General features: G+C 50.0%; 3 protein-coding genes across 8 annotated transcripts in view; 2 read left to right on the top strand and 1 right to left on the bottom strand.

Annotated features, from left to right (window-relative positions):
• Tpm2 (tropomyosin 2, beta) overlaps positions 1 to 7,438 on the top strand; it is a 9,858-nt gene extending 2,420 nt beyond the window's left edge. The window contains exons 3-9 of one of the 4 annotated variants that reach the window (NM_001277875.1): positions 1,420 to 1,553; positions 1,658 to 1,775; positions 1,867 to 1,937; positions 2,445 to 2,520; positions 2,700 to 2,762; positions 2,865 to 2,934; positions 6,303 to 7,438. In NM_001277875.1, the coding sequence (NP_001264804.1) occupies positions 1,420 to 1,553; positions 1,658 to 1,775; positions 1,867 to 1,937; positions 2,445 to 2,520; positions 2,700 to 2,762; positions 2,865 to 2,934; positions 6,303 to 6,385 (615 nt within the window). In that variant the 3' untranslated portion in view covers positions 6,386 to 7,438. Of the gene's footprint in view, positions 1 to 1,419; positions 1,554 to 1,657; positions 1,776 to 1,866; positions 1,938 to 2,085; positions 2,162 to 2,444; positions 2,521 to 2,699; positions 2,763 to 2,864; positions 2,935 to 5,160 lie in introns of all 4 variants that reach the window. The other 3 variants (NM_009416.4, NM_001277876.1, XM_006537780.1) reach the window with 3 other exon arrangements.
• Positions 7,435 to 14,138, bottom strand: Car9 (carbonic anhydrase 9). 2 transcript variants are annotated; one of them, XM_006537831.4, is made up of 11 exons: positions 12,971 to 13,208; positions 12,821 to 12,850; positions 12,391 to 12,561; positions 12,129 to 12,271; positions 11,954 to 12,046; positions 10,901 to 10,967; positions 9,180 to 9,337; positions 8,887 to 9,022; positions 8,726 to 8,752; positions 8,231 to 8,312; positions 7,435 to 8,120 (listed from the first exon to the last, which is right to left on the bottom strand). In XM_006537831.4, the coding sequence occupies exons 1-11, from the start codon at positions 13,074 to 13,076 to the stop codon at positions 8,054 to 8,056; spliced, it is 1,080 nt and encodes a 359-aa protein (XP_006537894.1). In that variant the 5' UTR covers positions 13,077 to 13,208; the 3' UTR covers positions 7,435 to 8,053. The 2 variants fall into 2 exon arrangements, with proteins under 2 accessions (XP_006537894.1, NP_647466.2); NM_139305.2 differs by lacking the exon at positions 12,971 to 13,208 and adding an exon at positions 13,769 to 14,138 and having other exon boundaries at positions 7,439 to 8,120.
• Arhgef39 (Rho guanine nucleotide exchange factor (GEF) 39) lies at positions 12,417 to 25,025 on the top strand. 2 transcript variants are annotated; one of them, NM_001013377.3, is made up of 12 exons: positions 12,417 to 12,579; positions 13,201 to 13,387; positions 16,633 to 16,824; positions 21,266 to 21,694; positions 21,827 to 21,921; positions 22,148 to 22,268; positions 22,460 to 22,578; positions 23,135 to 23,205; positions 23,454 to 23,582; positions 23,848 to 24,077; positions 24,255 to 24,343; positions 24,444 to 25,022. In NM_001013377.3, exons 4-12 carry the CDS (start codon positions 21,557 to 21,559, stop codon positions 24,484 to 24,486), a joined length of 1,035 nt encoding a protein of 344 aa, NP_001013395.2. In that variant the 5' UTR covers positions 12,417 to 12,579; positions 13,201 to 13,387; positions 16,633 to 16,824; positions 21,266 to 21,556; the 3' UTR covers positions 24,487 to 25,022. The 2 variants fall into 2 exon arrangements, with proteins under 2 accessions (NP_001013395.2, XP_030109277.1); XM_030253417.1 differs by lacking the exon at positions 12,417 to 12,579 and having other exon boundaries at positions 13,300 to 13,387; positions 24,426 to 25,025.

The following is a 25,025-nucleotide window of genomic DNA, read 5'->3' as shown; positions in this document are numbered from 1 at the left end:
TCTCCTGCTCCAAAGTGTCGCCCAGGGTCTGCCCTCTCTGCCAGCCCCACCCCACCCTCAGTGCTACCACCCAGCTCCTCCCCTGAGCTCCCTCCCTAACCCTCCACTAGTCCAGTCCTTTCTTCTTTTTGGTCTTAAATCACTCCAGGGGTCACTGTGTTTTTGTCTTGGAGAACAAGACAGGGCTATCTGACATTTACAAGGGAGGACTCTGTACAGGCAATATATTCAGAATGTTATATCTGCAGAGTATGTCACTATTTCCACAGGTGGCTTATCATTAGAACCAACTGAGAGCTTAAAAAAATAAAATGGACAGGGGGCTGGAGAGATAGGTCAGTGGTTCAGAGCACTTGCTGCTCTTGAAGAATACCTGTGTTCAGCCCCCAGAGTCTCACAACCATATGGGCACTAGGCACACACAGTATACATCCAGGCAGACAAAACACCGATACACATAAAATAAAGATAAATACTTGTTTTTAAAAGGCACGTGAGTCTGAGACCCTTCCTTGGAGAGCTCAGTTGGGTGAGTGTAGCACAGAGTTGAAAACCTGTTTAGTTTATGAGCCTCCCCCGTGGTCCTGTGGATTAATAGTGCGTTATCTCAGAAGCGTCCTAGGAAGTGTGGTTGTTAACTCCGATTTATGAAGGAGAAAACTGAGGCTTCGGGAGGCCAAAAAGTGTTGCCCAAGGTCATATAACAAGCATGGAGTAGCCGAGCCATGGCTCTAAGAAGACAGACAGTCTGACTCTGAGCCAGTGCACTTAAAAACCACACTGCTGTTGTCATTTTCCTTTATGGGCAATCCTGCTCCTCCCTGCGTCTGTTTCCCAGGCTAGCCTGGGTCTCTATGGACCATCTCCAAAAGCTCTTTCCATATTCAGAGTCTGAGTATCATCATCACTTGCTATCCCTTCCCCCACTCCACTGTCACCTTGGCAGGGAGCCCTTTGCTATAGCCACGATTCCTTACAGGCCTGGCTGGCCCCTGAAGTCCCTGGCTGGGAAGTCTGCCTAGCAGCTGGTGATGTCACAGAACTTGATTCTGTGATTGGCTGATTTTTGGCAGCGGCAAAGTCTTGGTTCTTGCCTGTTCTGCCTTTTACCTGAGCTAGGCTCTGCTTTGTAGGAATCAGAGCTGCCTCAGACTTAGGTGCTCTCAGGGGAGTTACCGGGACCATTCACTTAATCGCAAACCCCGCATAGTGCTGGAAGAGGCACCACGTCAGGAGAATGGAGCTTGTGGGGAACGCAGGTTTTTACCTGGGTAGAAGACTATTTACATGGGGGAAATAAGTTAAAGACCTAGAAAGCAGAAAGCTAAGATTCTGGAGAAGAAATGTACTGCCTTTGGAGCTTAGCAGATTCTAACTAAGGCATAAAAAGTCCTTTGACCTCTGACCTCTGACCCACAGGCTGAAGCAGATGTGGCCTCTCTGAACCGCCGCATTCAGCTCGTAGAGGAGGAGTTGGATCGGGCACAGGAGCGCCTGGCTACAGCCTTGCAAAAGCTGGAGGAGGCTGAGAAAGCCGCGGATGAGAGCGAGAGGTGAGGAAGGGGGCCCAGAAGTAAGGCAGGGTAGGGACTGCAGAGGGAGGGACCCCATCTCTGCTGGCACTGGCCCCACACGCACTTCTGTCCCTGCTTCTCAGAGGAATGAAGGTCATTGAAAACCGGGCCATGAAGGATGAGGAAAAGATGGAGCTGCAGGAGATGCAGCTGAAGGAAGCCAAGCACATCGCTGAGGACTCAGACCGCAAATATGAGGAGGTGCCGGTCTTGTCCCACTCACTTTCACCAGCAGTCCCCAAAGTCCCAGGCGGTCACCACTGACCTGCTTCTCTCTCCCACTTCCCCTCAGGTGGCCAGGAAGCTGGTGATCCTGGAAGGGGAGCTGGAGCGCTCGGAAGAGAGAGCCGAGGTGGCTGAGAGGTAAGGATACCCTGGGTGTCAATGGAAACGGTAGAACTCGGCCTGAGGGCTCAGCTGGGGGACACTGTGCACAGGGGTCAGGTAGTTTCCCGGGCCAGAGGCCACAGGAACAAGGCTCTGTCCCCTGACCTATGCCCGCCGCCCCCAGCCGAGCCAGACAGCTGGAGGAGGAGCTTCGAACCATGGACCAAGCCCTCAAGTCGCTGATAGCCTCAGAGGAGGAGGTAGTAGCCTCTCTGGGCCTTTCTAGGCAATGGCACCTTTTCTCACTCACCTCACGTCCCTCCCCAGTGCAGCGTCTCAGGCTACTGTCTCTCTCCTGCAGCAGGAGCGGGGCGGGGGCAGGGCTTCCAAACTCAGCCTGCTGTCACTCTTCTCTCATCACTTTGCTCTTCTCTTTTCTCCTCCGCCCCTCCCCCACTGTGCCACCCCATCCCCCCCCCCCGCCCGCCCCACTGCCTCACCTCACTGTGCCCTCACGCTCCATCCTGCCACACGCCCCTGCAGTAAATGTGGGGACCTAGAGGAGGAGCTGAAAATTGTTACCAACAACTTGAAATCCCTGGAAGCCCAAGCGGACAAGGTATAGGGGGGGGAGGGACCGTGAGGAAGGGGCGGGGCAGAGCGGAGGGGGGGGCTTAGGTAAGGAGGGCTAGGGGCTCAATGGAGGTCGACAGGAGCCTGAGGGGTTCAGTGTGGAGCTGAAGGATTCGGGATCGCCGGAGTGGTTCACTGACAGCGGCCTGTGTATGTCTCTTAAAGTATTCCACCAAAGAGGACAAATACGAAGAAGAGATCAAACTTCTGGAGGAGAAGCTGAAAGAGGTGAGAATGCCTGTGGCAGGAAACTGAGGGGTAGTGATGAGACAGAAGGGTGACTTAGAGACCTCTTTCTTGGCCGTGTCTCTTATCCCTTCTTTATCTCAGGCTGAGACCCGAGCAGAGTTTGCTGAAAGATCTGTGGCAAAGTTGGAGAAAACCATTGATGATCTGGAAGGTAAAAAGGACTCCCCTGCCAAGTCAGCCTGTCCCTTATCTCATTGTCTGTTAAGTGAGCTGGCTTACCCAGGGCTCTGCAGGCTCTGCCAGGTCATGCCCACAACCCAGGCAATTAAGTCAGGCTACCAATACTTCTGGGTTGAGAATAACGAGGATTATCTGAGGAGTTACAACCAGATTGCTGGGGCTGGAGAGCTGGCTCAGTGGTTAAGAGCACTGGCTGCTCTTCCAGAAGACCCAGGCTTGAGTCCCAGCTTCTACATGGTGATTCACATTCGGTAACTCTAGTTTTAGGGGATAGAACACCTTCTTCTGGCTTCTGTGGGAACCAGGAACGCACACAGTGAACAGACATGCAGGCAAAACATCTATACATGTGAAATTAAATAAAAGTTCAAGATAGGGGTTCTCTGTGTAGCCCTAGTTATATAGTCCTCAAACTCACAGAGATCCACATTATATATACATACATACATACATACATACATACATACATACGCTGTTCTCTGACACACCACCAGAAGAAGGCATCAGATCCCATTACAGATTACCATGTGGTTGCTGGGAATTGAACTCAGGATCTCTGAAAGAGTAGTCTAACTACTCTTAACTTAGTCTTAGCTCTTAACTGCTGAGCCAGCTCTCCAGCACCACCTGACATCTTTTTTTTTTTTTTTAAATTGGAAAAAAAGATAACATATTCCTGGGCTTGGAAGTGGCTCAGTAGGCAAAGCACTTGTCCCACAAACATAATTCCCAGAAGTCATGTAAAAGCTGGCTACAGTAATCTGTGCCTGCAATCCCAGCAACTCCTATGGCCATAGGATAGACACTGGGTGGTGGAGACAGGAGAATGGCTAGAAGCTCAACTGGCCTGGCATCTGAAGTGATGATAAGACCCTGCCTCAAACAAGGTGGAAGTTAAGGACCAAAATACAAAGCTGACCTCTGACCTTCGCACACAAACACACACACATCATATGTATCCACAAAATTAAATTGAATTCCTGAGGGGTACAGTAGATCACATAGGAGGCCCTGGTTTAAAAACATAAAACAAAACAAGAGCCCACATACTCTAGAGCCTACTCCAAGTTCTTGTTGACTTTCAACTGGACATGGTCTTACTGTGTAGACCAGGCTCAGATTTATGGCAATGCCATGGAATCTGGCTCCACATTACTGGAATTACAGGATTAGGCTACAAGCTCCTTAATGCTGGCATGGCCAGCATTACACTTGCATAACACTAATCAAGTAATTACCATCTCTAAGCACAAGACAATAGTGATATTAGAGAGATAACCCCGCCCCAGTGCTGGGGATGGAAACCACAGCCTCATAAGTTTTAGACAAGTTGCCCTACCACTGAACTATCTGCAGCCCCAAGACTTCTGTACCAAATACTGAGCTATTTGGTTTTTTAAAAAAAGATTTATTTTATTTATATGAGTACACTGTAGCTGTCTTCAGACACACCAGAAGATCCCATTACAGATGGTTGTGAGCCACCATGTGGTTGCTGGGAATTGAACTCAGGACCTTTGGAAGAGCAGTCAGTGCTCTTAACCGCTGAGCTATCTCCCCAGCCCCTGATTTTATTTTTTAATTCAGTGCCGGGGATTGAACCTAAGATCTAAGGCCTCACACACCCTAGGCAAGTTCTCTGCCACTGAGCTATATCCCCAGCTGCTACTTGATCAGATATGAGGGTTTACACAATACTGCTTGTGGAAGATACTGCTTTGAGTTACACTTGGCAAAAACAGAAATGCAGGACTTTTCTGGTCTGTGGTAGGATTAATAATTCCTGTTATCAACCAAGGTGGCCTTTCCCTTTCTCTCTGATAACTGTTTACTTTCATTATTCCTCATCTCTCCCATTTCCAGTCTTCTCAGGCAGGCAGGAATTTTATCTCCAGCATTAGGACTTTAGACTCCTGGTCAGCACCCTTCCTTTCCCTCTTAAGCATGCCCGCCTGTCTGCACAGAGCACTGCCCACAGGCTCCTGGGAGACTGCAGGGGGGAGTGAGATGTTGGGGTGCAGAGGAGCTGGGGAAGAGGAAGCCCTAACTGCCATCTAGCCTGTCCTCTGGCCTCTCTCCTCTGTCCACAATTCTGATTCTGTTTTCTATTTCATCATCACCTCCCTCTTTCCCTCCTCCCTCCTCCATTTCCGCTCCCCGTGCTCCCTCCCTTCCTCCCCCTCTTCGCACTCCCCAGATGAAGTCTATGCACAGAAGATGAAGTACAAGGCCATCAGCGAGGAGCTGGACAACGCACTCAATGACATCACTTCCCTCTGAGTCCCCACTGTGGCCATCGCAGGCCCCTTTCTCTCCTCTCTTTACATTCTCTCTGAGGGGAGGGGGCAGCCAGGAGGAGCACCAGCTAGCCACGTTGCACAGCCAGCCTGAGGGCAGCCTGAGGAACACGTCTGCCACCCCTGCCACCCACTCTGGCACTGGCTTTTCTCCTGCCATCTATCTACCATGCACTGACCTCCACCCCTCCACTACTTAATAAACTCTGAACTTGGTCTCCATGCTCTTCTACTCCGGAAGCCCTTCTCCCTTTCAAAGCACTGATTCACTCCTGAGTCCCTGGCTTTTACTGCCGTCCTCCATCTGTGACGCTCAGCCCTCCTCCCTCAGCACACTGTGGCTCACACAGACCCTCCTGCACTGCACTCCCAGCCTGGCACTTTCTGATAATCAATGCATGTGGCTATACACACCCTTCCTCCCCACCTCGGCAGCCCAGTCACTGACCTTGGCACACTTAACTGGGATTCCAGGATCTGAGGGCATTGCTGAGAGGGAAATGGGGTGCTGGGGTCAGGGGAGGGGGCCAGAAGGTCAGGAAAGGTCTGGTGTGAAGGTCGTTAAAGTCTTGGATCTCTACAAGAGGGGCTTTTGCAGCATCTGCAGGTCTGTTTTCTGTCCCATGTCTGTCTGACCTTCCCTTTCCTGGCTGAACCTTTGTCTTTCCTTTTGTTTCCATCTTTCCTAACCTTCTAAAGGCTTCTAAAGGAAGGCACCCCGTTTACGTTACAGGCCTCCCCATCCCAGTGTCACTACCCCAGCCAAGGCCTAGAGCAAGATTTGCGTCTAGATAGTCCACCCACTTACCCCTACCATAGGCCCCCCGGTCTCTTAACATGACTCAGGTCTCCTAACACATCCCAGGTCTCCTAACATGTCCCAGGTCTCCTAACACGTCCCAGGTCCCCTAACAAGTCCCAGGTCCATAAAGTGTCTCCTAACATTCCTAACATGGTTTTTGTCTGTGTCACCTTCCCCTGTCCATGGTTCCCTTCCCTCCTGTTTACCCTCCCCTACCTCACCTGCTGCTTCCCCTCACAGAGACTTTGGCCAGTGCCAAGGAAGAGAACGTGGAGATACACCAGACCTTGGACCAGACCCTTCTGGAACTCAACAACCTGTAAGGGCTGGCCCTGCTGCCTACCAGACTACATAGTTGCCTCCTCGGGCCAATAAACTGATGTTACTGGCATGCCAGGGCCCTTTAAGCCTATTTTGTTGTTGTTGGCAGTGGAGCGGGAAGGACCCTGACTGAGCAAAGCCTGGCTCCCATCCCTGTAGTGCAGTCCCACTTTCAATGGGAGCTATGAGGTATGGGTACCAGGCTTAGCAAGCAAGTTGTGGTCCCCACAGAGCAGAACCACCATCCATGGCACACCTCTGCTCCAGCAGGCACTGGGCCAGACATTCTAAAGGCAAAACTGCAAGAATGGACAGATTTTCCTCCATCAGGGTAAAAGCCAGAAAGACTTGCTCAGTGTGAATTGAAGTTTAGAGGTGTGGCCAAGCTAACCTCCTAACACACACTGCTAGGTGTTCTTGCCCCAAAGAGGTTCATATTCTAATCCTGAGAAATGCCACATTAGCCAGGAAGAGGGACTATTCAGATGAGCAAAGAATTTGAAGTAGAGGAGGTTATCCTAGGTTAACAGGTCAGGCTTGGAATAATCACAAGGTCCTCAAAGGTTAGGAGAGCCGAGCATGATGGTGCAGACCAGCACTCCCAGCACTTGGGAGACTAAGGCTGAAAGGACTGGGTCTTGATCCAGTCTGAGCTACATATACAGTGAGGCTGTCTAGAAGGCAAAAGAGGGGAAAAAAAAAGAGTGTGGGGGTGGGGATGAGGTCACAGGCAGGAGGGGAAGATGTGACAATGAAAGAGAGGAGTTGGACATAGGGAAGGAGTCAGGAGCAAGGAATACTGGGAAGGGCCAGGAGCGAGGAATGCAGGAGTCATCTAAAATGAAGTGTTCCACTTGAGAAAGCCAGGGAGAATACAGCCCATGCATACCTGGACTAGCCATAACGTTCATGCAGACTTCCAGCTCTGGGACTGTAAACGTTATAGGAGCAGAACAACCCTAAGCTTGTGGAAGTTGCTTTGTTTTCCCGGCAAACATAAGAAATTAATATAATATCCCTTTGATGTGAGGAATAAAGGCAAATACACGAGTTTTACTAGGAAGATTTATATATTTTTTTTAAATAATTGGGATGACCAAGCATGATGGTGCATTCCTGTAATCCCAGCATTCAAGAGGCTGGGACAGGAGAATAGAGGGTTCAAGAGAAGGGACTAGAGAGGCTTAGGTCAGTGATAGAACGCTTGCCTAGTAGGTAAGACCCTGGCTTCAAACTCCATCACCATACATACACAATGCAAGGCCAGTCTGCCTGCATAGTAAGATGGAGGGGTGTGTAGCTCAGTGGTAGAGCATTTGACTGCAGAATAAAAGCAAGAATTGCGGGGTGGCGGTGGTAGTGGTACATACCCTCAGTCCTGGCACTAAGAAGGCAGAGGCAATCGGATCTCTGAGTTCAAGGCCAGCCTAGGCTACAGAGTGAGTCCCAGGACAGCCAGGGCTACACAGAGAAACCCTGTCTTCAAAACCATCAAAACCCAGCAAGAATTGAGCCCAATCTTGTTTTTTCACGGTTAGCTCCTATCACAGTACTTTAAGGAAAGAAGAAAGTTAAAAAGATGGAAATGATTTCGTAGTGGTTAAAAAGGAGGCTGTATAACAGGCAGGACAGGACAAGGTTTCCAGATTCCTTTAGCTGGTTTCTCCTTATTAGGCTCCAGTTTCTGTCATCTCTGCCGGACTGTAGCTAACTCTATCTTTGGTCCCACTTCTGTGCCTATAGAACAAGGAACGAGAATCAGAAAGCCGACTCCGCATGAGAGCTCATTTGCAGTCCGGGAATTCTGGGTTATACAAGAATGCTATGCCAAGGAGGGTCATAGATACCTGTGCTGCCTCCTCAGCTGTAGGAGGAAGGCGATGCTGGTGACAGCAAAGAGAAGGCCAAACACCAAGGCTAGGATGTCACCTGGAAGGGGAGAGGCAGCTGCTTCTGGGGATGCCAGGGGATTCCCTGCAAGCTGGCTTCCCATACTCCTGCCTGACCCTTTCCCCAGTGAGTGTTCAGGCAGCCCCCAGGGCCTCGGTCGGCAGAACAGGCCATCTGGAGAATGGAGGCAGATAGTGAGAAGGGTAAAGCACTCTTCTCCCTTCCAGCAGCTAGGTGAAAGGTGCCTTGGGGGAGGGGGTCTCACAGGAGATTTCTGGAGCCTCATTCAGACAACTAAGCCAGAGGTACAGGTCTCTTACTTGACCGATCACATCGATTTGGGGATCAAGTTTATTCTACAGAAAAAGTAAAGACTAGCTCCTGGGCTGAAATACTAAAAGGGTGTGGCCCCCTCCCGCCACTGGCACCAGGAACAAGGGACCCAGACTCACCAGCAGTGAAGCAGGAATTCACATGGACTGAAGAGATAAAAGGAGACATTAGAACCAGGGCCCATGAGTACCTGGGACAGGCTGGTACAAATGAAGACACAGGAAGAGGCAGGACCCCTGACTGGGGATATGTCAACGTGGGCTATCAGATAACTGGGCACCTGGCTCAGGGCTGCTATCCTCTGCAGCAGGGAAGGAAGCCTCAATCGTTCGCCCATTCAAGGGTTGCGTGGCTCGGAAGTTCAGTTGTAGCCGAGAATCACGAGGTCCCCACAAGGAAACGGAGAGAGTATGGAGCTGGGGAAGTGGGGGTCGATGGATAGTACAGGCTCAAGACAAAAAGAAACAAGGGGACCCCAACCCTCTGTCTATCTTTACTGCATGACCCCTTCCTCGTTTTTTCCCACATTCCCATTTTCCAACACCCCAGGTCAATACCACGCCCCATTCTAACCTGCTTAGCGCTCAGTTTCACTGTCTCATTGAACACAGTCCAGATGACCCCCTGGCTGCAGGGAGGTGTGGTCAGAGACCCTTCATATCGGTAGTAGCGGCTGAGGTCCGAGGGCAACAGTGCAGATACATCCAAACCTGGGATCTCAATCTTGGAGCCTACGGATTGGGATTGTGTTGAGGTCTCACCTAGATCACCCCTGCCTCCTCGGCCCCGTTCCCCCCCCCCCCCCCCACTGCTGCCCCTTGGAAGCTTTCGGGACAAGCATAGTTTCAATGCTTCTTACTATGTGTGGATAATCCAAAAGGAAGTAAAGGGCTTCGGGCAGTTAGAGGAGGCCTTGTACTGCTGAGCCATCTTTCCAGCCTCAAGCCAAAAGCTCATAAGCCCTCCTGTGGTACCTTCAATCATCTGAATACACAACTGCTAACTTAACCCCAGACTGGAATAAAGCGGAATTGGAATGTAGCTCGGGGAGGAGGGGTGCGGGGGGTGGGGAAGGGGGGGACGCGGTTAACCCCAGACTGGAATAAAGCGGAATTGGAATGTAGCTCGGGGAGGAGGGGTACTGGGGGTGGGGGGGTGGGGGGTTATTCTATCTACTGAGCACATTCCCGTGGATACACAGATAGACAAGTAGAATAACTTGTAAATACATGTAATATTTGCAACGATAAGAAACAGACACAAAAGTTCTATGAGTTCCAGTTTATCAAAACACCTAAAAAGTCTAGTAGAGTGAGGTTTAAAATGGCTCAGTCATGGAAGGGAACAAGCTTTTTGACTAAAGTGTTTTTGCAGCTCTGGACCTAAGGCTTCATGCATGCTATGTTCTTGCTCTACTCAGAGCTATAGCCCTAGCCTTTTTTTTTTTTTCTTCCAAATACTATCTATTTAATGTATATGAGTACACTGTAGCTGTCTTCGGACACACCAGAAGAGGGCATCAGGTCTCATTACAGATGGTTGTGAGCCACCATGTGGTTGGGAATTAAACTTTGGACCTCTGGGAGAGCAGTCAGTGCTCTTAACCCCTGAGCCTTCTCTCTTCAGCCCTAGCCCTAGTCTTTATGATTTCAGGTAACCTAGGCTGGCTTGGTGAGTAGCCAACCTCCCAAACGTTGGTATTATCAGCATGCTCTTCCATGACCTGCTCAAAATCATTCATCAGCTGGGCGTGGTGGCCACGCCTTTAATCCCAGCACTTGGGAGGCAGAGGCAGGCGGATTTCTGAGTTCGAGGCCAGCCTGGACTACAGAGTAAGTTCCAGGCCAGCCAGGGCTACACAGAAAAACCCTGTCTCGAAAAACCAAAATAAGAAAAAATATATAAATATTTGATATGTATAAATGATAGACAGTTCTCAAACAAAAAAAGTTTAGCTTTCCATACTCAGTCTTATAAATTTTAAACATTTTCTTTGGCTTGTTTTCTCTATTTTGCTTTTTGTTTTGTTTGTGTTTGAGGCCAGGTCTTACTGTGTAACCCTGACCGGCCTGGAACTCACTCTATAGACCAGGGAGGCCACCACGGCCAGACTCAGCTTTGCTTGTTTTCTCTAATGTTATTTTCTGTTTGGCTTTGATTTCTAATTGTCAAGCCTGTGGACAGTAGTTTCCCTATCCCCTGTGTTTCTCATCAGTTTAGCTATCACCAGTCAGAGCCAGTTCACCCTCAGCTCCCTCCATCTATGTTCATTGTTCACTGGGCAAGCCACCAACCTTCCTCCGAGATTTCTTCCAAATGGGACAGCAACTGTTCGTAAGCACTGTTTTCTTCTGGGCTCTCCTGCAGGGGTGAACACGGGATATAGTACAAGGCCAATTGATACCCATTTCTAGGACTACAGCTGGAAGCCTGGGCATGGGATGGGGTTCCCATAGTCTTTCCCCGTTCCTCACCTCTAAGGATGCTGGGGAATATACAATCTTATTCAAGTTCTATTACTCTTGCTTTGCAAATGAATTAGCAATGGCAAACTGAAGGGGAGAAAGTTTCCCAGGCTGCCTGGCCCTCAAGATCTAGGTCCATCGTTTCACTCATCACTATTTACACTCTCTCTCTCTCTCTCTCTCTCTCTCTCTCTCTCTCTCTCTCTCTCTCTCTCGCACACACACACACACACACACACACACACACGCCGTGGTTTCCTGAAGAAGACCATCATGTATGTTATACTTGTACTGCCTTTGCGTTCACTTTAATAACTCACGCCTGCCCGCCTGCTCCTGAGGAACTTCCCTGAACTTTGTGCTGTGAATGTCACACTGGTAAGTCTCATAGGCGTCCTCACTTCCTGGCTTCCTCCCACCTTGGAGTGTACGTTCTTGATTATTACAGGTACAAAGAGGTCACTGAATACTGCACTTCATGAAGGGGAAGTGAGGGGCCACAGAAGCAGCAGAGAAATGGCTCTTCCCAGGGCATAGCTTGTTGCTGTGGCACTCCCTAACTGGTCCATACTCCAGCCTTGCTCACGCTGACCTCTCTCTGTGCAGTATTCCTCCTTGTTTCCCATCAGTGAAAGATTTAAGTTTCGCCTCCTCTGTGGCCATTATTTTTTCCGTGTTCGTCACTTATGACTGTCAAGACAGCCTTCCTCCTAAAGGAAGCCTTGTGTTAGTCTGCTTCCTGGTTCCCTGCTGGTGCTGAGTGAATGAACAAAGGAGTGAATGGGGCTGAGAGCTAATTGACCAGCTTGCGCTTGTGCTTGGAATGGTGTCTCTGCTAGCCAGATGCATGAACCCACAGGACGTGAATGTCAAATAGGGTACCTGCAGAAAGGCAGCCAAAACTGCCAGGCCTCCTGGGCGGCCCAAGGCTTCATGAAGTTCGGAGAAAGCAGTACTGAGGTGCACCACGTGGATCTAGAGAGGATGGAAGGATCAGATAGTGGCCAGACCTCTGATCATACCCTCTTGCTTCTTCTTGGGACAGCCCAGTCCCCACCTCAGCAGGGAAACGGTGACCATTGACTGTGTGTTCTGAGCCTGGGTGATCTGAAGTTCCCCAGTGTAGATGCAACTGCAAGGCCCGGTATTCCTGCCCAGGTCCCAGAGCCATCTTCAGCCCCGGCGGCAGAGTCAGCTGTACTGCGTGGGGAGTGGCAAGTGAGAAGTCTACCCACACGTGAGCGTGAGCACCAGCAGAACTCCTAAGTGCACAGCTTGATTGCCACTCCCCTCCATAGGTCCCGCCCCAGACACCTCACCCGTGTGGCCATTGTTGGATAGGCTCAGTTCCGGGAGAGGCTGGAGCTCATAACCCAGAAGTTCCAGGGGTTGCAGAGTGCGGCAGAATGCGGTGCGCTCCAGGCGGATGTCTACCGGGGACTGAAAGCGGCCAGCACAGGCTGGGGACACCTGGGGCCAGAGTAGGGTGCCTGGGATGAGAGGAAAAGGTGCAAGAAGTCTAGCGATTTGGACAAGAACCGTTAGGATAAGTGAGGGGTGGAGTCAGGACGCTTGGGGTGGGAGGAAGGGGGGGCGCTCCAGGGACTGGCGTGGGGGAGTGCGGGGCGCGGGAGGGGGGCCATAGAGTAGGACCTGGGTCCAGTCTAGGGCTACTACTGGGAATGTTGGTGCGGCAGATCACCAGGGCTGGGCTCCCAGATTGGGTCTGTGTAGCCGGCCGTGTCTTACCTCCATAGCTCCAATGACTGTGGCCACCCCCTGCATAAATGAGAAGAATTAATAAGCCCACTCTTACAGCCCAGTCCCTTCCCAGTGCCCAGAATAAAAAAATATTCCCTCCCGCTCTGGCAGGGGGCCTCACAGCCCCGGATGTCTTACAAGAGTGTTGCACGTAATAGAAAGGAATGTAGCAAGGCTGGTGTGAAGCACAGTGGACTACCACCAGCTGGGACTCCGCCACCGCCACCATCACTGCAGGAGCCATCAGTAGCCCTACCGATAGTTTGCAAACTAGGGTCTGTAGGCACGGCTTCAGTTTGAGATCCAAATCATCGTTCTTTTTCCCTTACTCACCCACCTTCCCACTCATCTCTCTTTCCTGTCTAAAGTTCCTGGCTTAGAGCCAAGCACGGTGGCGCACACACCTGAAATCCCAGAACTCGGAGGAAGAAGAAGGTAAAGGGCAGAACTAGTTCAAGGCCAATCCGATCTACACAATAAGACCTTATCTCATCCTCCGCCCCCAGAGCAAACCAAAGTTCCTCCACCTGTCTTTTCCCACACCGCAAATCATAGGTGAGTAACGGCTGTGAGCTCCTTGTGTGTCTTCCAGGAGCCCCCTTCTCTTCCCTTTTCATCTCTCTGTCTCTGTCTCTCTGTGTCTGTCTCTGTCTGTCTGTCTCTCATTCTCTCTACCTCCCTCTCTTCACACACACACACACACACACACACACACACACTTATTTTCCCCCTCTGTCCATTCCCAGTTCTATTTCCTCTTTAATTTCCCCCTATTCTCGGCTTTTTTTTTCTTCTCTCCTTTTAGGGGGGAAAGACTACCTATTAGAGTATAATTGCCGAATGCTCTCAGCTAGCATTTCGGGGAAGAGAGGGGAGTGGGGGAGGACAAGGCATAAACTTACCTGAGCCTAGATTTGGAAGTTAATGACCACTTACCTTTTTCATCCCCGTGGGAACCTTGACTGTGCTCAGGAGCCTCGGGAGTCGATAGATCCTCTAACCCAAGGGACTCCTCCATCCTGTCTTCAGAATTAACTTCAGGTGGATCCTCCCCATCGGGTGGATCCGCCTCTTCAGGTGCATCCTCTTCACTGGGCAGAACATCCACGCCCAGCTCATCCTCCCCAGATGAACTGTCTCCCAAGGAGGGCTCCCCCTGCATCCCGGACAGGCCCTGGGGCTGAGCAGACACTTGGAGCAGCAGGAACAGCAGCAGCTGTGCAGTAGGGGCTGGGGTCGACAAAGGGGCCCAGGGGCTGGGGCCCAGGGAGGCCATGCAGCTGACTGGGGTGTCCCAGGACACACTGTGGACGGGCTGTACGTGCATCGGAAATAGGAGCTGGGTAGGGGAGGAGCAAGCCTTGAGGGGAGCAGGCTGACTCACAGTGCCCTTTTGTAGAGATGGAGCCAAAGTCCCACAGGTTCTGTCTGGCCCTATGCCCCCTCCCCGATATCAAAGCCTGGACATTGGTGCGGTAATGGGTAGGGTTGGGGTGAGGGGCAGGTGTGTTCATAGGCAGAAAGAAGGTTATCAGGATCACCAGCTCAGCTTGGAACCCAAGGCACCACCTGGCACTGTATAGGTTCTCCCTGGCACCACCCAGCTCCTGGCCTCTGCTAGGCCTGGCCTGCTTCCCGGCCCTGGCAGGGCAGGGGAAAGAAGGAAGCTGGGCCCCCGTGGAGTTGGGCTGAGGAGGCAAGAAATCCATGCATGTATCCTGGCCCAGTCAGGTCTTGGGTAAGGGGGCAGGTTAAGACCCTGGAGGAGCCTAGGGGTGAATAGGTGGAGGGGCTCACAGCTAAGTAGAAGGCAAATTTGAGCATGATTATTTGAATCTACATATGAGACTCTAATGGTTACCCCCCCCCCCCCACTGCCTGCCAAAGTCTGATCATTTTATTTCCCGACTTCCAGGTCTTCAAAACCTCACCCAAGAAACCAGTCTTGTCTCTTGCTCTTCCACCTAATGTTCTGGTCAGATAATTTGTGTGTGTGTGCTCCTGCGCGCATGCACTTTTTTGCTTTGTTTGTTTGTTTCTTTTTCAGTGCTGGAGACTGACTCCAGGGGGCCATGGGTGCCATGCAAGCACTCTTTCACTTGAGCTTTGCTCCCAGAGCTAAACTATTCATTCGTCTCTCCAAACTCTGCACTGCCTTTGTGAATCTCCGTCTTGTTGCCCAGAATGCCATTCATGTTTGCACGCCGTATTTGTTTAATACCTACGGTATGTTAGGCACTGGGCTGTGGACTAGGGATGCGGAAATGAAAACGAAGGCTCCTATCTGAGAAGCTCTCGCTCCAGCGAGTGAGGACAGATGTCATAATTCTGCCTCAAGGAACTATGGATGTGGGTAAAATCTGTTCCCATCTTTGAAGCAGAGGTAGAAGCCCCACGGGGAGGGGTTGGTTAATAATCACAGTAAAGAGATTGGAATTCTGGACAAAGAAGAGACATGGACCATTTTGAATAGAGACTGGTCAGATGGCTTAGTGGGTAAAGACACTTGCCACCGAATCTGATGATCTGAGGTGGAACCCCAAAATCGACATGGTGGAAAGAGAGAACCATCTACTACAAGTTGCCCTCTGCCCCCTGTGTGTGCCATGGCACATGCATGTGCACACACACACACATACACCAAATAGATGTAAAATAAAGTCTTTTGAAGAGCGTGACAGAGACCAGTTCTTACATCAGGCCATGTGGAAGACAACTATGAGTGTGGATTTCACAGGCAGCCTGATTCTTTATGAATCAGGACAGAGTGAGAACGGATGGAGCTCCCAATCTGTCCATCTAGTGACCATGTACCAAGCCTCTCCCAGTGTCCTTGACTCTGCTGGTGTCTCCAGGCACGCAGCACAGAATAGCAGACAGCCTTAAGCTCTGCAGCTCCCATTCCCAGGAGATTCCCATAGCCTCAGCAACTATAAAAGAATAAGGTCGTTTCATCCAGGTATCTAAAATGATGCAACGAGCATCCACCAGTGTGGGTGTCTAGGTTAATTGAATGCATTGAGTTATTTTTATTCCTGACACATACAGCTACATCCCATGGCTCTAGGTAACCCTGCTATCCCATCTTCTCTTTGAGAGCCTTCTAGATGATTCCTGATCTAAATAAAAGGTAGTATCTATACAGAAGGGTCCAAGGAACTTTATTTGAGGGACCTAACCAGGTTTAAACTTGGTTATTTTTATTTCATGTGCATTGCTGTTTTGCCTGCATTATATTTGTATGAGGGTATCAGAATCCCTGGAACCAAAGTTTCAGACGGTTGTGAGCTGCCATGTGTGGGTCCTGGGAATTGAACTCAGGTCCTCTGGAAGAACAACCAGTGCTCTCGACCTCTGAGTCATCTCCCCAGCCCTTCACTTTCCTTTCTAATGTTTGTAAACCGCCATGGTATTTAATGTTTTCATTATCTTACTGTCCTAAATCCATTTTATTCTTTGACTCAGCTTCTAGGCAATTTTCTTTGAAGTTTAATTTTTAAGTGTGTATGTGTTTAGATGTGGAGGCCAGAGGACAACTTTATGGAATCAGTCCTCTTCTACCTTTATGGAGATTCCAGGGATCAAACTCAGGCTGTCACCAGCCACAGGAGCAGAGAGCACCATGCTGTTAATGGCAGCTTGGGGGCTGCATGGATACCTTTCTCCAACACCAATCTCAGCTCTTACTCATTTTCCTTCTTTCTAAATATTCTGAGCATTTCGGTCTTGTCAGGATTTTTGTATGCTTCCTGGTAGCACAAGCTCCCACCCCTCTAGACATGTCTCTCCCTTCCTTATAGGCCTCCTGCCATCATGTCAGGCTTGCAAGACAAGTGGCTTTATCTGCGGAACCATCTTGCTAACCCAAGGAAGGAAGCCTTTCTTAACCAACTCTCCGCCCCCTTCTGTCTGGAAGAGTCTAGTGGTGCCTTTGAACCACCACTGTTGCATGCTTGACCTCGGTTATAATTTTGCTCACAATTCATATTCAGGTAATTTATGACATTTTATCTCCTCTTACTGACCTTGTACTCCATGAGAAGGGCTCATGCACTCAGTGTTTTATTCAATGGTTATTATCAAATATTTTCTCCCTGCAGAACACCTTGTCAGGTACTCTTATCTTAGGGGTTCACTGTCAATGACTCATGTCAAACCACAGTGAGACCCCGAAAGCACCCATTTGTTGTTGTCTGGGACATGGTCTCACTATGTAGTTCCAGGCTGGCTTGGAACTCACTTTGTAGCCTCAAACCCTAAATAATCTTCTTGCCCCAGCCTCCTGTGTACTGAGATTATGGGTATGTACAATCATGCCTACATGGAATCAGTTTTATGGTACTTCAAATTATCTGCCTGTCTGACAGTCATATTGCACATCAAAATTTCTATGTCTGAATAAGGCTGTTCTCTATGTACTCACTTAGAAGGCAGCCAGCCAGGGACTCTAGGTTACCTTTCTGGGAGTGGGATGTGGTCACCCAGCGTGTGCAAAGCCCCGTTGGCCTTTCTGAAGCTAAGGTCAGCGCCATGCATGACATTTTGATGCATTGCATGCTCTGATTAGTTAGTTGTTTTCAGAACCTTGTATGGACTCTGGCACATTGAAGAAACACTGTAATAAGTGAACTGGATGGGCGTGTCAAAGGCAGCCTGTGGGAATAGCTAGTCTACTCTGGGATGGAGAGGCCACAGGAGCAGATGGGGTCATACTCTTAACTGGCGCTTGAGGGCTGCCTGGATACCTTTCCCCAACACCGATCTCAGTTTTTTATTCATTTTCCTTCTTTCTAAATGTTCAGAACATTTCAGTCTTGTCAGGATTGTTGTATGCTTGCTGGCAGTACCATGAACCCGCACCTCTAGGTGCAGCTCTCCCTCCCCTTCGCAGAGATTCCTCTCTCTGTTTCAGAGCACAGATCTGCTTGTAGGCGTAACATTTGGCTATAGTTGACTGATTTTCCAAACTGTTCTTCTCTACAGTTCTGTGTCCCTTAGTCTGTCCATGTGGCCATTCCCCTGGTTTGGGTGGAGATGTGGACTCTGATCCTGGGTCACACCTTTATAACTCAGGAGTCTGCCAAACCCTAAAACAAGTTAGAGCCCTGGGTGCTTGTATCCTGAATCTAACTAACCAGGGCACTCCCTGCCTGGCACAGGGCACTTCCACGGTTGTTTAAAGCCAAGTCTTTGGTCACTGGGATCTGTGTTTCTAGAACCTGGGTTGCAGAAGGCAGAGTTACTCATTGGTAGAGTAGGAGAAACTCCCCCTTTTCCCTAATCATGGATTGAAAGCAAAAATTAGAGCAGGTGGTGGTGACACACTCCTTTAACCCCAGCACTCAGGAGGCAGAGACAGGTGGATCTCTGTGAGTTCAAGGTCAGCCTGGTCTACAGCTGAGTTCCAAGACAGCCAGATCTACAGAGAGATACTCTGTCTCAGAAAAGCAATTTTAAAAACAAAAGGAGGAGGAAGAGGAGGTAAACATCAAAGCTGTTTTGAGCTGACCTTTAGTTCCAGCCCATCTCACTTTTATTCTTAGGGCTACCATAAAAATTACCACAAACCCATAAACCAGGTGTCTTATGGAAAAGGAATTTTTTTATTTTATTTCAAAGTTTCGTAGGCCTTAAGTCTGGAGTGTACTGACAGGACCAGTCTACCTCAGAGGCTCTGGGGAAGCCTCTCTTGTTGCCACTTCTGGATTCTGGTGGTATACACCTGTAATCCCAGCACTTGCTAGGCAGAGCCAGGCAGATCTCTGTGAGTTTGAACTCAGCCTGGTCTACCTAGAGAGTTACAGGCCACCAGGAGTTACATAGTAAAACCCTGTCTCAAAATATAGTAACACTAAAAATAAACAAATGTAACAACAGCAAGCATTCTCAGTTGTATCTGTGAAGACAGTGTCCAGATAAGGTTACACTTGCAATTCTGAGGTTGCCATGGATACAGAAATGGACATGATATTATGTGGCCACCATTTAGTCATCAGTGTAGAGGAACTAAAGTGGATGCATTTCAAGATGTCCACAGGGTGTCTCCTCAGCCTCACCCTCTTCTACCAAAGGGACAATGCTGCCAACCCCAGTTCACAGTAGGCTCTGTCTCTGGCCCCTCTCCCACCCACCTAGAGAATGCTGGTGACATGCTCAAACATACCCAAGACCAATTGTGCCCCAGACATTGACCGCCACCACCTCCTTCTCCTCCTCCTCCTTCGATTCTTCCATTTGCCGTGGTGTGTGTGTGTTTATGTGTGTTTATGTGTACCACAAGCTGATATGTGGGTGATGGGAACTGAGCCACGGTCCTCTGCTGGAGCAGCCAGTGCTTTTGACCTCTGAGCCATGTCTCCAGCCCTGCTCTCTGTCCTTGCTGCTTGGGCTTACGTGATCCACATGGCATTATCTGTGCTCGTCCACATCTGAGCTCTACAGACTGTCCTTCATTTGCTTCTTTTTGGTTTTGGTTTTTTGGAGACAGGGTCTCACTATGTGATCCAGGCTGGCCTCAAATGTGCAGCATTCCTCAGCTTTCTACGTACTGGTATTACAGATGTAAGCCACCAGGCCAGGCTCTCTCTGTTCACCTGAGACAGTGTCGCCAGTTTTCCTGAAGCCCAAACCAAAGAAACAGTCGGGTCCAAACACCCCTTTTCTCCAAGGCTGTCAGGCTGCTCTTCTCTTGTCTAAGTGAAGCATTTTAACATTTTTAAGATTCTTAGAAATGTCAGAGCTGGAGGGAGCTTAGAACCCTGGCAGTCCCCTTGCTTCTTGGCTGGGGGCCCAGATTCCTAAGAGCCCAAAATGGGTCTAATGTTTCTTACAGTTAGTTTTCCAATATGACCTGTATTTTATAGTTACAAAATAGCACATGCTCAAGGCAGGAAATGTGGGGAGACAGAGATGAGTCTTGGGGAATTGAAAACATCTCTCCATCTGTCCTGTTCTCTCTTAGACCCCTAACCTCAGCATTCTACTCTCTGGTGCAGGGAGGCACCCATTTGTTCCATTATCTTCAGTTTCAGACAGTAAAGACCACAGTTAGCACAGGTTTCTATAACTCAGCTTCCCAGCCTTCTGTGTTCATTTTTATGCAGAGGGAATGGGAATCACATTATACAACAGCTGTGTACACTGCCTTTTCCTTCTCTCTTGGCGTTCTACTTACTATAAGTACTTTCCCATTCTGATAGTTTTTAAACTTTTTCATATTTTAAAAATCATGTGTGTGTGTGTGTGTGTGTGTGTGTGTGTGAGAGAGAGAGAGAGAGAGAGAGAGAGAGAGAGAGAGAGAGAGAGAGTTTTGCCTATGTGTAAGTTTGTGTATCATGTGTATGCCTGGTGCTTGACAAAGTCAGAAGTGGGTATCTGATCCCCTGGAACTGGAGTTGAAAATGGTTGTGGGCCACCATATAGGATCCTCTGGAAGAGTAGCCAGCACTCTTAGCCAATAAATTATCCTTCTAGCCCCCACCCCCATTTAAAAATATTTATTTTTATTATTTTGAAACTATGTGTGTATCTGTAGGAGAGATGGCTAGGCAGTTAAGAGTGCTCCCTGCTTTCCCAGAAGACCCAGATTTGATTCCCAGCACCCACATCAGGTATCCACAACAGTCCATGACTCCCTCTCCACTCCTCAAAGTCCTAAGGAAAATTTAGAACACTCTCTTTTTAATAAGGTGATGCAGTTAGCACAGCAAAACTTTTGTCTTTTATCTTTTATTGCAGTTGGGGAAGGAAAAGGTGGGGAAAGAGTCTGAGGGGAGTGGAGGGAGGGGGGAATGCAGTTGGGGTTTTTTGTATGAGAGGAAAATTTGAGAGAGAGAAGAAGAAGAAGAGGAGGAGGAGGAGGAAGAGGAGGAGGAGGAGGAGGAGGAGGAGGAGGAGGAGAAGGAAGAAGAGGACGACGACCACGACCATGACGACGTCGTGGTGGGGGGGTGGAGGAGAGAATATGAGAATAAATCCAAACTACCACATCACTGACAGCTCACTGGAAGCTAGTTGATGGTTAAGCTTAGATCAGTATGAAATTTTAAAAAATAAAATAAAAATCAGGACTGGGGATGTAGACGGCAAAGTGCTTGCCTAGTGTGCATGAGTGAGTTCCATCCCAGCACTTCATAAACGGGATATGATGGTGCGAGACTAATCTCAGCCCTTGGAAGCTGGAGACCGGAGGATAGACTCAAGGTCGTGCTCAAAGACAGTTCAAGACCAGCCTACATTATAGGACCCTATCTCAAGGATGACAGAAAACAAAATGAGTAAACAAACATTAACCTAACTCTTTTGTCCAAAGTTCAAAGGTTCATAGTTAGTGAAGGCACTGGGAATGACTGGCCAACTCTCTTTAGTGGTCTGGCGCGGGCTCAGGACCTAGTATGCACCTTAATTATCCCCACATTCCCAATTCTCACTTAGACACTGAAGCCCTGACAATGTCTGCATTCTGGAGTCTCCTGTCTCCGTGTTCAGACCGTAGTGTCACTTTAGCGTCTGGCACCGATGCTACTACACCTGGGACTCGCACGACCTCGCCTAGCTGGTGGGGCGGACACAGGCAGACGAGCCCGGCCGCTAGCGGCTGCCCGCGCATGCTCTATGCTGCGCGCTCGGCTCCTGAACCGCAGCTCCCGCGGCCCCGCCCACTGAGCGGTTGGAATTTGAATCTCCGGCGCGACGCTGCGGGAAGAGTAAAACCCTGGGTCAAACATGGAGAGTTCGGGATCCGCCGCGTGCTGCCCGGTGCTACAGCAGCGTGCTCGTTGGGAACGGAAACGTGTCTGCACCGCTCGGGAGCTGCTGGAGACCGAGCGACGCTACCAGGAACAACTGGGGCTGGTGGCCACGGTGGGGCTCGATGGGGGTATGGGAGGGTCAAAGACCTTGCTTCCCCCTACAGTTTCTGGCTGCAGCAGACGTTGACTTCCTCTTGCTACAGTCTAAGAAAATTGTATTTTTTCCCCTCCTGAAAAAATACAGTACTTCCTGCGGATCCTGAAAGCCAAAGGAACACTACGACCACCAGAACTCCAGACCCTGTTTGGGACCTGGGAGCTCATCTATGCCGCCAGCCTGTGAGTGGAAGAATTGCAGGGAGAGGGAGCGTCAAGCCTAGTCAGAAAGGCCAAGTTCATCTGCCAACTTTCTCACCTGTGGGGTTGGCCCAATGCCTTAACCTGCCGGCGTCTCCAGCTGTAAAATGGGATAATAGCACTACCTGCGAGGCAGGGTTAATGGAAGTGTATGAGGGAGTGTAGAGTAGTTGTTGGCTTGCGCTTTTACTGTTCTTTGCCCACACAGAGAGCTGCTTCCCTATCTGGAAGAAGGGCAGTGGGGACTGGGGCTACAGGGCTTCTGCCCCCACCTGGAGCTCTACGCCCAATTTGCTGCCAACGCAGAGAGATCTCAGACTACCCTTCAGGTAACCTGCAGTCTGTCTCTTCCTCCTTACCCCTGAATTTAGAGACCTGAACTCATGAGTTGCTTGCATTAGAACCCAGCTCCTTGCTAACATCTTTAGGAGGACCAGTTTCCCGCGGGAGTGCACAGCTTGCTGCTTGCAGTATGAGGAGTGACTTCCCTCCCTCATGTGAACTTCCCCTCTCAACCCAGGCGCAGCTGAAGAAGAATAAGCGTTTTCGGAGGTTCGTGAAGCTTCAGGAAGGTCGCCCTGAATTTAGGGGTCTTCAGCTCCAGGACCTGCTCCCTCTGCCTCTGCAGCGGCTCCAACAGTGAGTGTGAATCTCTCTAGGCTGGAATTAATCCTCTCAGGCTGCATAACCGAGGCCGGCAGCTCTGTGGGGGATGCCATAGGTTCTATCCCAGCTTTGCTATTCTGGGCCAAATTGCTTCTAAGAAGCTTTTACCAGAGTAAATGTTGACCCTCAGGGTTATCCAGGGTCTGCAGCGTCAGATGTGGCATTGTAGGACTGTATACTAAATGGAGGGAACCTGCACCAAGGCCAGAGACAGACTCTGGAGAGGCTCAGGGCAATGAGGGGGTTGGTCTAGTCTTGTGGTTCTGTTCTAGGGCTCAGAGGTTGTCTGTGGTAGCCTCCTTGGTTTGATTTGGTTTCATCTTCTGACCCAGCCTCCTGATTCTTCAGTGTAGAATGGAAATGTAATGTGACCCCAGGTTCAGAGTCCCAGGTTAAGGAGGGGCAACAGAGGAGCCAGGCCTTTCCTGACTTGACAGTTGAGAAATGAAGGTCGGGGAGGTGATCTTCAAGTCTATGAAAGCAGGGCATTGAGCCTGGCTCTACTTCCCTCCCCACTGTCCACTTCTAGGTACGAGAATCTTGTCGTGGCTTTGGCTGAGAACACAGTTCCCAACAGCCCTGACTACCAGCAGCTCACACGTAGGTTCTAGTTCCTCAGCTCAGGCAGAGGCTGCCTGTCCTGAATGCCTCTCTGGCTCTCACCTCCAACAGTGTCTGGTATGTCCCTGTCTCCCATGGAATGTACAGTGGCCCTAACTGCCCTGCCCATTCTTCAAGAAGCTAGAACGGGACCCAGACCCCCACCCCCACCCCAGCTTGTCTTTTACTACCAAGAGCCACTCAAAGCCCATGTTCTGTTGGAAGTAAGGCACTGGGTGTTGTTCCAGGGGCTGCTCGCCTGGTAAGTGAGACGGCCCAGAAGGTCCACGCCATCGGCCAGAGTCAGAAGAATGATCAGCATCTGCTGCGTGTCCAGGCTCTACTCAGTGGGCGCAAGGCAAAAGGGCTGACTTCAGGTAGACCGTGGACTCTGCCCCTTCAGTTGCCCCTTGCTTATGCCAGCATGCTGGGCTGGCAAGATGACCCAGTAGGTAATGTGCTTGCTGTATGACCTGTGCAATTCTGGAATGCATATAAAGGTGAAAGGAGAAAACTGACTCCAGGGTGGTTCTGTGACCTCCACATCGCCACACAGTAACATTACCCCTTCCCCAACGTCCTGTCTCTCTTGTGTTCCTACGGATTCTTGAGCTGTACAATAACAGTGCTCTCATTTTCAAGGCCGCTGGTTCCTACGGCAGGGCTGGCTTTTAGTGGTGCCTCCCACTGGGGAGCCTCGGCCCCGGATGTTCTTCCTTTTCTCCGACGTGCTCCTCATGGCCAAGCCTCGGCCCCCACTGCACCTGCTGAAGAGTGGCACCTTTGTCTGCAGAGCCCTGTACCCTATGTCCCAGTGTCACCTTAGCAGGGTCTTTGGCCATTCGGGAGGACCTTGTGGTGGTTTGCTCAGTGTAAGTAGTAGATGGGAAATCTGGGCCCAAAATATACTTGAAGTAGTTGTAGACCAGCCCATCACTTGAGCTAGCTCCCTTTTGGGGCTGAGGTTTCACACTTATCCCTGAGTTAGTGTCACGGGACCAGAGAGGGCCCCAGCCTGACTTGCTCTGAACTAACTGGTTTCTCCTTAGCTGTCCTTTCCCCATGAGAAGCTACTGCTTATGTCTACTGACCAGGAGGAGCTGTCACAGTGGCACCACAGCCTGACTCTGGCTATCAGGTTAGCCGTGCTGAGAAGGAGCAGCGTCCCTCACAGCCCCTCCCCCACCCCGTGGGTGACTGAGGACTGACCCGGTGACCAGACTGTTTTCTTCCCACAGAAGCCAGAAGAGCTCGACCCACAGAAGTGTCACTGCAACATGACATTGTCATCTACAAACATGCTGGGGCCATATTCACAGCTATCCTGGGATACACATGGCAGCTGGGTGTGCCTATGAAGAATCTTACAAATTCCAGAACTCGGATACTCAGGAATAGGGCAGAGCCACGAACAAAAGGGAATGTACTTCGATTGAGCCTCAGTGGAACAAGTCCCTTTAACGCCCTGCCACTGGGGGGCCTGAAAAGCCCCTGCTGTCTGTGGCCAGCGGTTAATCCCATTTGCAGCTTTGAAAAGGAGTCCATTTTGTTGTTATTGCCTATGGTTTCCTGATTTATTCTTGAGAAAGGATCTTACCCAGGCTGACCATGAATTTGAATTCCTTCTGCCTCAGTCTCTCAGGTGTTGGGTTATAGGTGTGTGCTGCCACACCTGGCTATTGTATATAGTTTGTTTTCTTGAGACAAGGTTTCATGCAGTCCAGGGTGGCCTTGAACTCCAGATCCTCCTGAACTACCTCCTATGTTCTATAATTTATTTCCCCACTGGATCTTAATAAAGGGTTGTTTTTGCAAAAGCC

This window comes from Mus musculus, chromosome 4 (genome assembly GCF_000001635.26).
Source record: "Mus musculus strain C57BL/6J chromosome 4, GRCm38.p6 C57BL/6J".
Classification (NCBI taxonomy): Eukaryota; Metazoa; Chordata; class Mammalia; order Rodentia; family Muridae; genus Mus; species Mus musculus.
Note: the sequence above shows the minus strand (reverse complement) of the source record. Positions and strands in the feature narration are given on the sequence as shown.

Excerpts from the sequence above, each read along its gene's own strand:
- Car9 (NM_139305.2), bottom strand. The coding sequence starts at position 14,108 with ATGGCCTCCCTGGGCCCCAGCCCCTGGGCCCCTTTGTCGACCCCAGCC. Across the intron at positions 12,562-12,820 it reads CAGTCATTGGAGCTATGGAG|GCACCCTACTCTGGCCCCAG; the intron begins GTAAGACACGGC and ends CTCTCATCCCAG. Across the intron at positions 8,753-8,886 it reads GGATAGCAGCCCTGAGCCAG|TCCATGTGAATTCCTGCTTC; the intron begins GTGCCCAGTTAT and ends TTATCTCTTCAG.
- Arhgef39 (XM_030253417.1), top strand. The coding sequence starts at position 21,557 with ATGGAGAGTTCGGGATCCGCCGCGTGCTGCCCGGTGCTACAGCAGCGT. Across the intron at positions 23,583-23,847 it reads GGCAAAAGGGCTGACTTCAG|GCCGCTGGTTCCTACGGCAG; the intron begins GTAGACCGTGGA and ends CTCATTTTCAAG. Across the intron at positions 24,078-24,254 it reads CTTGTGGTGGTTTGCTCAGT|CTGTCCTTTCCCCATGAGAA; the intron begins GTAAGTAGTAGA and ends GTTTCTCCTTAG.